The 12,329-nt window shown below is 31.7% G+C and overlaps 1 protein-coding gene across 1 annotated transcript in view; it reads right to left on the reverse strand.

Moving 5' to 3' along the window:
* The window catches only part of LOC106678055 (cathepsin L), a 14,565-nt gene extending 5,966 nt beyond the window's left edge, over positions 1-8,599 (reverse strand). The window contains exons 1-3 of the mRNA XM_014416348.2: positions 8,581-8,599; positions 6,007-6,174; positions 4,755-4,942 (exon numbers count right to left, since the gene is read on the reverse strand). Of these exons, the coding sequence (XP_014271834.1) occupies positions 4,755-4,942; positions 6,007-6,174; positions 8,581-8,599 (375 nt within the window). The remainder of the gene's footprint in view (positions 1-4,754; positions 4,943-6,006; positions 6,175-8,580) is intronic.
* Between the last annotated feature and the right edge of the window lie 3,730 nt (positions 8,600-12,329).

Raw genomic sequence — 12,329 nt, forward strand, 5'->3', positions numbered from 1 at the left:
GTGAGAGAAGTAGTAAAAACCAAACAAAATTTAATATAAAACTATTGTTTGTTTCATAATATAATATCATAACATAATATTATATATTATTAATTAAAACATAATATTACATATTATTATTTATAACAAAACCATCCATAAAGACCTAAATGTTCCTTATGAAACCGGTCTAGCCCGAACCCGATATTATTCCTTCCATAATAAACTCCCTAACCACCCAAACCCACTAGTTTCTAACCTTGCTTCCTCTTCCATTCCTGCCAATCCTCCGAGGCGCCTGAAAAGATGGCCTCGTGACCTTATATTGTAAACTGTTTTAGAGTTCTACTACTGGGTAGTTTCTCTACATCCTGTATCATATCATTATGTCATTACGATCAAATTTGTTCTATTTTTATACAGTTGTAAATATCAATAAATAAATAAATAAAATATTTATAACATAATGTTATATATTATTATATATAATAAAAATAATTTACAAAAATATAAAACTATTTAATACACGTCAATATTACGTACCCAGGACGATTGTTTCCATTTTTTTACAAAATGCCCCACGTTTCCATGACAACCGAACCCGACTTATGCTGAAACTAAGCAATATTAACTAAAATTAGTTGTATGAATTTCTATCTGTACCCTCATGATTGGATCTTAAACTTTTTTAAATATATGTAACACAAAACCTTTTGCTTAGATCTGGCACCCATCGTCCCAATAGAAGGTATAGTTTTTTAAAAATATTATTAAACATCAAAGCGTCATTTGTTTTATTGTTTTATTCTAACGAATGTAGATACCCCAGCTTCGGAATATTGTTTGTTATTAGTTTACATATACGATCTTTAAATCACTATTTTGTTAATTACTACAATTGATTATTTATTTTATGTATTTAACAGGCTAACTCTATTTTTACGGGGGGTTTCCCTATGAATTAATAAATAAATTATTATTATTATTATATTACGTATCCATCAGAGTAAATGTGGAGTATGGCTAGAAAAATAACGAGGAATGACTTGTAAAAACCAAGTTGTCTCGGACTTGTTTCTCCTTGACGGTTACTCTGAAGAATGACTACCATCTTATATAAAAATATTGTATATTGCGAGATGATAAAATGTTTGGATTATGGTTGATATTTAGTGAATATGTTATAATACAGCAAAACTTTTGTGGCGCTAAAAGATTTTTTTATTTTTTTTATTTAGATCACTTATCAATTCTCTGCAGATACCACATTTTATTATATCGAAAATTCTGATATTTATAGCCGATTTTACATATTAAATTATTGGCGTAACGGTTACAAAACCGTGTGAAGCCTGTATTTTTCCTGGTAGAGATAAGACTTTGTAGCCGAGGCATTCCACTGAGACAGGGAATGGTTACACAAGACTCAGGTGCGTGTCCCAGATCTAAACTGGAGCGGCCGTGTGACAGTCGATACTCAATACTATCAATCGTGTTATGGTACACAACGCGATGAGTAGAGAATCAAGACGATAGTTACCATCCATCAAAGACGTCTAGGACTGTAAGTGATTCGACATCAGCTAATAGAGACGATTGGGCTGGAGAGTGCGTTGGGTGACGTAAGGTTCTGAAGTAGATCGATAAAACTTTCGCTGGATGTCAGTCAGACCATATCGATATACTTTCAACAGGACGGGTCCAGTGAAATTATTTTTGAATACTCCATGATGACCCCTGATCTACATTTCTGTGTAAAATAGTTAAATAAAAGTGTTTAATTATGCTAAATTGGTAAATATGGACGTACTGTCTCTTACCTCCAAGAAACAAAAATAAAATCTCCATTGATATCGTTGGCACAGTAGCACAGAAAAATAAATTTAACAATTATTAATTAAAAATACTTCACAATATCGTAAATATCGCGAATTCAGATCATGAATGCTAAAATTAAAACCATTATTAAAAAAATAGAAAAAGCGAGTTTATGGAAATAGTGATATTTGATAAAAATTTATGTTTTTATGCAATCTCTTTATATATTGTTCCACTTCAGTACATTTCCAAGTCATAGTTTATAAAAAAATTCATTAATACTTAACTTCATTGAGTAACATAAGGTTCCCATAAAAAATTAACACTTTCAAAATTTCTTTGTTTGACGGCTTTGCCACTTATAACAATAATTTAAAAATATTTCATCAGTAATGAACCAATACAAAGGAACCACAGAAATGTATTGTATTAGTATAATTTTTTCAAATTTTAAATTATTATCATATGATGGCTACTAAAAAGATTTAGTAGTACTTTAAAAACAATTACATCATTATAAAGACATTTCTTCTCAATCATCAATTTGTAAGTTAACTATATAATTTTTTTCGAGAGAATTCTCGCTATGCGTCTAAAATTATAAAAATTACCAAGTATCACAGGTCAAGCAAAAATATACTAACTTAATTACGTTACTAAATTAATTAATTGTTTACATTTGATTCCCAGAAGAAAAAAAATAAAAGGATTGCACACCTTTGTAAGAATCAAAAGAGTTCTTGATAAAAACGCAACAAACTTATATAACAGCCCAATATTTCTTTATGATACACATTAAAAATAATCTTTGTTGCGTAATAATTGTCGTCTGGTAATGATTGGTCAACGTTGCGTTGAAAGATTGTTCCAAATATTTCTGGGACCGTAAATGATAAACCAACTCCAGTTATTTACATATTGAAGACTTCCTTGCCAATCTTATGAATAATTGACTCTTAAGCTATCAAAACATCTCATTCGAATGGAATCGATACGCGGAAGCGTTTGGTTTTAATCTTTTCATTATTAAGGAGCTGGGACAGGTGACCCATTTGGCAGGAATGGATCTTTTGCTGAGCCAGATGTGTTTTGCATAACTTATGCAATTACTTAAGTGGTTTTATAAACATTTTGTGACTTTAAATCTTCTATTATACTGGCAAAAATATTAATAGAACATATAAAATTAATATTTTACAGTCAGTAAACTTTGAAATGTTGAAAATTAATAGTTATGAGCTGATAATCATAGATTGTCGCCTTAGAAGGGCATTAAAATATTTTAAAGATTTTATGTATTCCTGTCCATTTAAGTATATATAATGAGGCGTAGATAGTTGAACGTAGATTAATGCTTGGAGAAGTTTGTCGGGGGGTGCGGTCAGCAAAGAACAACATAAATAAACAAAACCATATTTATTCATTTTATGCCGACGTTTCGACCTGAGTTTCAGGTCAAATGTTGTTGTTATCTCTGTTCTCTAAATGTTGTTGTTATCTCTTTTGTTCTATAGCCCTGATGAAGACCTGAAACTCAGGTCGAAACGTCGGCATAAAATAAATAAATATGGTTTTGTTTATTTATGTTGTTCTTTGCTGACCGCACCCCCCGACAAACTTCTCCAAGAAGTAAGTATATATAATTATTTTTTGAACACTAAATAGGAAAATAGTGATAAACTTCTTTATGGATAAATAATAAAATTTTCATTAATTAGTGCTTTATTAACTTAATAACTGTGAGAGGTCAAGTTCTTCGGTTTCAAGTAACAAATCTCGGTATTTTTCCTTCATTTTTTTTTTCCACGAAACAGCTTTAGAGACTACGCGACCACTACTTTCGGCTTCTCTAAAAATACTTATATTCTTTCCTCTTTTTATATACTAATCTATATACTTTGTAATAAGTGTTATGTTCTTATAATATGATATATCTGTATTTTGATTATTTTTTGTAACTTTGTTTGTCCCAATTACTATTTTGTAATTATATATATTTTTTTTTTTTTTAAACTAGTGCTCTTTTAACAAAATCGTTTTTTTTTTTATACCTTTTTTTTTTGTTTTGCTTAAATAAACCTAATCTGAATCAAAATTTTATATTTTAAAAAATGTGTTAAAGAGCTCTAATTAAGAAATAAAAGTGATAAGTGAGTAAAATTCTAACACGCAGCTATCCATGTTAAAATCGACCTAGCGACCAATGACGGGTTAACTATTTAATATGACAGAATGTTCAAAAGCGCTCCGTCAGAAGTGATCTTCGGAACCTTCCAAGAACTCTAGAACAAACTTTTTAAAAGTCTTGCTATAAATCAATCAGAGATCGAAATGACCGTTTTCCTTTACGTAGCTTGCTAATTGATTTTCGTTCGGTATTGACGAAATGCAAATGTGCGAGGAGGCGGATATTTCTGAGCATTCCCTGGGGCGTCTAACATAATCAACGTAATGGCTCTGCAATCTAGAGCGTTCCCTAGCTATTTATTTTCACCTCCATAAACCATGTCTCCAGTCCTTAACTGGAAAACGAATGGGGCAAGGTCGTAGTCTCTGGCTAAGGATGATTTATAGCACATCAGCCTTCCTAAAATTCGGGATAATACGTTGCCTTAAAACGGCTCATAGTAATAATATTATCAATAAATTATGTGTAGATATAATTTATTTAGTGCCCAAAATTACTAAGATCCCTGATTTAAAAGAGCTCTTCGTGGTGGTAATATAGAATACATTTCTTCCAAAAACTAGTTCCAATTGAAATATTGACTTTTGAAAAATATAGTAATGATATAATATTATCATTTTTGATCTTTTAAAATTATAAACAGATATAAATATTGGTTTAGGTCACTCTTAAAAGTATCTAGTTTAGACATAAAATAGAACCTTTACCCAATCAAAGGACCATACTTCATGATATTCTGTTCCCTTAACCCTGAGATACCAATAATTACCTGTGCTTCCAAGGCCATAGCTACGGTGAAGGCGTAGCATGAGCCGCAGTCTGCCTGGTCAAGAGAACGAGTACGGAACCCACGTTCTCTCCAGTCCAGCTCCTCAGGGATTTCGTCCTCTGGAGCTTCCAGAGTGTGCTTAAGCTCCTTTGGCAGATGCCTACTGAACAATAATCCACTAAGACCTCCTATGAACAAGACAAATTTACCATCGTCAAACAAAAAACATCACGTGCCAAAAGAAATGATAGTATTTATCCATTGGTGAATCCTATAACTTATATGTTTCCTCAAATTAATCTGAATTAAGAAAATTACGACTTTATCCCTTAGTTATTCCACCGCGATCAGCATCTTTCTCCTTCGGGAAACAATAGACATTTTTTCTTCTTTTTTTTATGACCCTCTTCCTAGTCAATCTGAAATACGGAGGGGGAGGGTTTACTAGAGGTGATCTACTTTTTCTAACCATAGTGGAGGGTAAAGTTTTTCATTTCGTGGGATCACCACGAAATGAAAAAAATCCCCCCCTAGGCCGGATGCGAACTGGCGCCGCCTGCAACTCAGGTTGCTATAACACTTGGTTCATATCCTAGGATCAGATGCACTTGGCTAGCGCTCCAGTAGGGAACTAAGCCAACATGTACCGTAATGGCACCTCCATTATTACTTAAGCAGTAGGTTGAAGCGAGGGTTCATTCCCTACCTAGTTGCCAAATTTCATCAAAGAGCTTCAGATCATAATATTCACTTAATCCAACGTTCGGACAAAACAACTTATTATCACTGCACCAACATGGAGTTATTTGCATGTTAGGATGAACTCTGACTCACAAAATAGTTTATTTTTCAAAATTGCCTATTAAATTATGAACAATATTGTCATTTGTATCAGGAATACACCAATTATTATAAGAAAAAGCAAATAATCTACACATTTTTGGGAGATGTTAATGGTAGTGAAGTTAATTTTAGAAAAGTGGGAATATATATCTATTTTTTATAAAATTCAATACAAGGTTGGGCTTGTCATTGAATATCTCATATGTCTGGAAGTCAAAAATTATAGAAAAAACTTTATTTTAATTTCTGAGGTTATTAATTACTGTAAACTATCATAGCCTCATGTTTACACAAAAATAGATTATAACAGTTCTAAAGGAATAAAATAAGACGTATCACTGAAAAAGTTATCTTCCATGGAACAACATTAGTTTCGATTAAAGTTTATTGATCAATTATCGAATCTTACTTGCTAGATGAGGTCTATTCTTGTCCACGTCTGCCAGGTGGTTAAGAGTGAGATTGTAGGAGTGTATTCCATCGGCTGCAGCTTCGTTGTGTTCGAGGACAAGCCTCTTGTTCTTCTCGAAGGTTGACTTTCGACGCAGTTCCTCCTTTTGTGAAATAAAATCCTTACCTGCAAATGAGAGTAGCCACATTCATGTTTAAACCAGTTAATTGTAGCGTGTGCCTATAACTAAACCACTGTTCGCTATTTGGTGATATTTTGAATTCAACCAATACAATTCTCCATTTAATATAAAAAGTAGATGTAACGATACTAAAAGTTACATTAAAATAAACCATACTGTGGATTTTATTGTAAAAATATCACGGATGTGCTATATATGATTACATCATATATCAGTTATATATTATTATGAAAGAAGCTAAATAAGGAAAAAAAACAATTAAAAAGGATGTACCCTGGTGGAACAAGAAAATTCAAGGAAATCAGGAAAAAAGTTTGGAAACTACTTAAAAAAACAAAGATCTAAGAGCTCGAAGTCCAGAAGTCAATATCCATGTTCCTTTAAAATATCATCTATAAAAAATGAAATAGTGGAAAATTCTACATGTCATTTGTACTTAGAGGATGAAGAAAAGACTAAGCATATCCTGAATATATGAGCGTATGTGAATGTGAAAATTTTGTCTATTTCAGATTAAAATTCTTTGATCAGTTCATAATTATAGGACATAATCTGAAGACATCACTAGAGTTCACTAAAAATGCCAAATTTTTAAAAAAGGTATCCATCACTTTAGTGTAATATTAATAATAAGAATATATATTATTACGATAAACAGCTGTTTTGATGATGATCTTGGGTTGGTGGTAATCAGCACTAAATATCTTAGTTACCTCTCATTAACGTCCGAAACCAAAATTAAAACGAAGACAGGTCGATTAGTAAACAGGGGATTATTACTCTGCTGGACTGAAATCACTCTATAGTTGATATATTTCTTTTTTAATAGTTTATAAATTTATAATGGAGAGTTTGTAGTTGACCGTGGGTTTACATAAAAAGGTTGCTTTTGGAGCGGTTGAAAAGGAAATATGTAGGGAGAGAGAATTGACGAAGTTTATAGAGGTGTCCTGGATGCCAGACTCGATTTATAGGTTGTACAACGTCGAATATGGCACGATGGCACTGTTGTTAGTAGAATGGGATTTTCTAAATCCAAACTGGTGGTTAGGAATAACATAATATGAATCTAGGATTGGATAGAGGCGTTTTAATAAGAGTTTTTCTAGTAATTTGCCTATAATGGGCAGGAGGAAAATAGGACTGTAGGAAGATGGATATTCGAGTGGCTTGGAGGATTTGGGAAACAAACTACATATGAAAATCTAGTTAGTTAATATATGTACAAAATGAAAATTATTTAAAACAAAGTAATGAAAGTGGGAAATGAAGCGTATATATAGGTAATTAAATACGTAAGTAAAATGAAAGGATTAAAGAAATTAAAATATAAAGTTATGTAATCTAAATAAGAAGAAAAGAACAAAGAAATATGAATATTTTAATTTAATATTAATAATTTCAAATTAAAGGTATGGAAAAAAAGAAAAAGAAAATATACATAATTACTGAAATATGTTAGTAAAATAATAGAATATAAAAAAAATGTATGAAAAAGTAAGAAATAAAAAGAAAGTAATTTGTAAATATGACAAGAAAATATGAGGTGAACATTGCTAATAACTTGGGTAAGAAATAATGAGAAAAGAGTATAAAAAGAGAAGGAGTGTTAAAAGGAAGATGAGAAAAAATAAAATAAAACGAACCTGGATGGAGATGTTAAATTCTGTTTGTAGGAGATGTTAAATAATCAAGATGTTAAATGTTTATAAATTTAGTGAAACATACTAATACTAATATTTATAAACAATTAGTCAGTATAAGCATATTTTTAAAACTTACTAATCAAACCCACCAAAACATGTAATATATCGGAAAACCACTATCTCTATTCAGAAGACTTCATAAACATTATAATTCTTAGTCATTACGACTGATATCTAGACGTCCTTTCCGTGATATAATATTTTTTCCATATCCATATATTTTTTTATGTTCTACAATCAAAGAGCTGCGTTAGAATAACCACGTTGTATCTGCTATGGTTAATACCATCTGCGTTAAATTCAATTGAAAGGCCCCTTTTGCGCAGCCTATTTGGTACGAAAAGGTGAAGGCCTCAACGCACTTAACAAAAGATAGGAATCAACCGGGTTGGACATTTGGTTTACCGTCACGAGTCTAAAATGACGAAACAGTAAGTTTCTGTTTCATTTATTTTTAAAATATTGTATACTAATTTTTGTGTAATTTGTATATTAATTATGAAGACAGGTCAAGTCGTAGCATCATCAACATGCAAAGATGTTATTTCTTGGAGCATGGAAATTAGATGGCAAGAGTGGCAAGACGAATAGTTCATCACGAAAGATAAGTTAAGAATGGTCCAGCACACAGTGAAATGTCCTGCCAGAAACTCTGAATCTGCCGCGAAGAGATGTCGTTCTAACCCGTCTTCGAATAGGCCATACTCGACTCAACAACGGTTATCTCATGAAAAAAGAAAATGCACCCATGTGCCGCTACTGCGGAAACGATTTCACCATTAGGGACATTCTCACTGAATGTATTGCTCACGAATCACACTGATTCTCTACAAAATTACAGATATTGAGAGAAGATCGCACAACAAAAACATTTTTACTTTTTAAAAATTATTAATATCTACGATCACATGTAGTCTTACTGCAATTCTAGCATATATAAGTGGATGCATAATTTAATATAGTAATTTACTAACTATATAAATTTTAATTATAACTTTGTAAAATGTAAATTGTAATTGTAAATTTGTAATAGTAACTTTCTCACTGTAAATGAATCCTGTGGTCGAACCACTTAAAATAAAATAAATAAATAATTTACCACAGACTAGGTTGTACAAACTTATCTAGTCCTGAAGATAGCCTTCGTAGAGGGGTCGAAACGTTGATAATAAGAAAATAAAACTTATAACATTATTTTTATGTTCACTTGCTAGAATTGATTTCCAACAAAAAAAGGTTAACTATGATTTACCAAGTAGTGAATAAAGGGAAGTAATAGGTAACTGAGATGTGCTTACAAATCTTGCAACACGGGCCTACGTTTTTTATTTATAGGGCATAATGGCCTGCAACAATGTTTGCCTGTGATAGTGTGAAAAAGATCCTTGAAAATGGCCGGATTGGCTTAAAAGTAGAAGTGTAAAGATATTAAAAAAAGACTATATGTGCTTTAGTTATAACTTTTATATAGTTATATGAATATGAATGAACGGTTAAAAAAACGATTTATTATAAACACATTTGTTCCGGAGGACGAAAAATTTTCCTTCTGTATCAAGCTAAATATTTCATAACTCCGACTGGTGCCTACTTTCAAAGTGGAATTCCAACTCAATGCCACATCCGTAAAAGCTACCTCACTTGGTGCACCTGAAGCGTCAACCTACATATTATTATTTCGAAATATCTCAAATGAGCTAATTCTCCACTTTAATTCAAAGAGTTTCTCAACCAGACCGGCACGAACCCGCGGCACTAGATCTCCGTGAGTAGATAGCGTTTTCGTATCTCGGGTGGAGCATAACGCATATCCAGAGCTCATAACTTCCGTCCGTGATACCATCAAACAATGGCAATATATAATTCGTATTGGCACGGGACCTTATTTGCATTATCAATAAAAAAGAATAAAATAATTCAGTATGCTATATACTGATGATGATAAGTCATATATGGTGCGAAGTCATATTTCATTCATTTTAATGGACGGATAACCAATTTTGTAAGTTGGACGTGTTTACAATTTTAAAAAAATAAAACAAATATCTAGTTTCTGGATATATTTTTTGTTATGGAAATTTGAAAGGGAAACAGCGCATGATAAACCTGTTTTTTCTCTTTTTTTTGGACCTAATAACAATTTGGACCCACAAAATAATATGTTTGTGAATTATATTAATCTTCCCGCCCCTATCTGACTTTCGATAGTACAAAGACTCCCTTATAGAGATTATTTTAAAAATGGAAGATTAAATTAACCGAATCAAAAATACAAGCTCTCATACTCGAAGGAGACGATCCATTCTTCAAAACTTAGAACGTTAGTACTTAGAACTTGACAAATCTTAAACATTTTCCAAGAATATACAAAATATATCAAAACATAGAAACATCTAAAAATAAAAATATCATTAGAAAAAATACTAAATTATTATAAAATAATAATATTAGTTATAAAAATAATCCTATTCAACAATTATACGCCCAAGAACTTATTCTGATCATATATGGAGCTAAAACTATGACTTTTACTACGGAGAATTATAGGCAATTCAAAACATATCTATGCTGATAGTAAACATCTGTCCTTGTTACAGTAGAATTATATGTTGTTTGACTTAGAGCTCCCTATGATTAAAGAGCATACACACTTACTGACAAAAAACTTTTCTATCTTACTTTCATTTCCGGCAACCCAGATGGGAGACTACTGTTACTGCTACTGACATCACTAAAAAAATATATCCACAAACCCCATAATACCTTGTCAAACGTATATTAATATTCAAGACTTGTTTATTATGCATATTTTATTTTTCAACCATGTGCATTAATTGCTCCTTTCCTCATTATACATAATTTATGTTTATTTACTTCTCTTGGAGCGCGGATAGCCACGAGGTAAGACGCTTGGCTACTAACTCCAAGAATCCGAGTTCGAATCCGGCTGTGCAGAAAATTGTTTTCTGTTACACTGTAGCCGTGAGTCAACTCCTGTGGGTTCTTGGAGGCCACCTGGGGTCTATGAGAATCAGAGGAAATCGTCTAGCAAGTTATGAATAAAGATAAATCAAAGTATACGATTGTAAGTCGAAAAACCTACCATAACGACATGGGATGCGTGGATGGCTTATCGTTCAGACAGATTCAAATACCTCGGCTCTCCTATAACTTCAATAAATAATAAACGGTTTGAGATATACCAGTGTATATCAAGCGCAACAAGAGCGGTCTGAGATCAGAGCATAAACACTTGGACAAGATCTGACAGTGGACCGCTTGCTGAGACTGGTCTGTCAAAATTTCATGATATAAGGTCAATGAGTTTAAGATGGACATACTGGGACATGTGGCTCGAAGTAACCAATCAAGACGCCTCTAAACAACGAGTACAACTATAGATAGAGACCCCGTAGGAGGCCAAAACAGGATGAATAGGCAGAATCAGCAAAGATGCTAAAGAGCTGCATGCAGCAAACTGGACAGCAATAGTTCAAGACATGCAGGCGTATAGAAGGCAGGTTTGGGCAGCAGAAGATCTTCAAGGTCTGTCAAGCCAACCCAAACAAAGAAGAAAAAATCTACTATATAAGCAATAGCGTGACGGAAAACTGTATATAATAAATGACAAAATATTTCCTTATTGTAATTATTCGTTCTATCTTTCATTTAATTTAATTCCATTTAATATTCCACTGTAGAATACCAATATTTTCAATAAAATTCATTCTTTTATGAATTTTATTTTCATTGATCTGTTTTTATCAATCGATTTTTTTTTAATGAGAAGAATATTTATCGGTAGACTACCTTAACAACCTATGACCTCAATTACTTTCATAAATAAACCAAAATTTAAAAAAAAAATTATTGGCGGGAGCATGTCAGTTTTGGTAAACATTTAATAATGTATTGTCAATAGGAAAACAAAATACAAGGAAATTTGTGGTTTAATTAAGCTCATAGTTTTATAAAAAAATGAAATGTTTTTCCGTGTGATGAATTTCAGATAATTAAATAGCAATGTATATCAATGGTTAGTAATCGGAAAGAAGAAATTGAAAAAAAAATCATTATTTAAAAACATCATAAACTGTTATAAAAAAAAAAAAGTTGAATCATTTTCATATGCATCTTACCAGTTTCTTGAATAAATTTCAGATTTGAATTTATCCCTTCTTTGGTTACCACTTAAACTTTCAATATTTTAAATACACTCTTCACAAATTATATATCTATCTTTTGAAATCGGAAATTTTGTTTCAAAATTCTATTGTCAAAATTTATGTTAAATTGATAAAATTGTATATTGTATATTGTTACTTTTCAGTAGCTATTTTGTAATTTTTTTTAGGTATTACCAAATGTGAAAACTCGGTTCGGCTTGATAAATTGATTTATAAAACCCAATATATTTATCAATTCGATTCATA

This window comes from Halyomorpha halys, unplaced genomic scaffold (assembly GCF_000696795.3).
Source record: "Halyomorpha halys isolate HHAL.00 unplaced genomic scaffold, Hhal_1.1 Scaffold121.1, whole genome shotgun sequence".
Taxonomy (NCBI): Eukaryota; Metazoa; Arthropoda; class Insecta; order Hemiptera; family Pentatomidae; genus Halyomorpha; species Halyomorpha halys.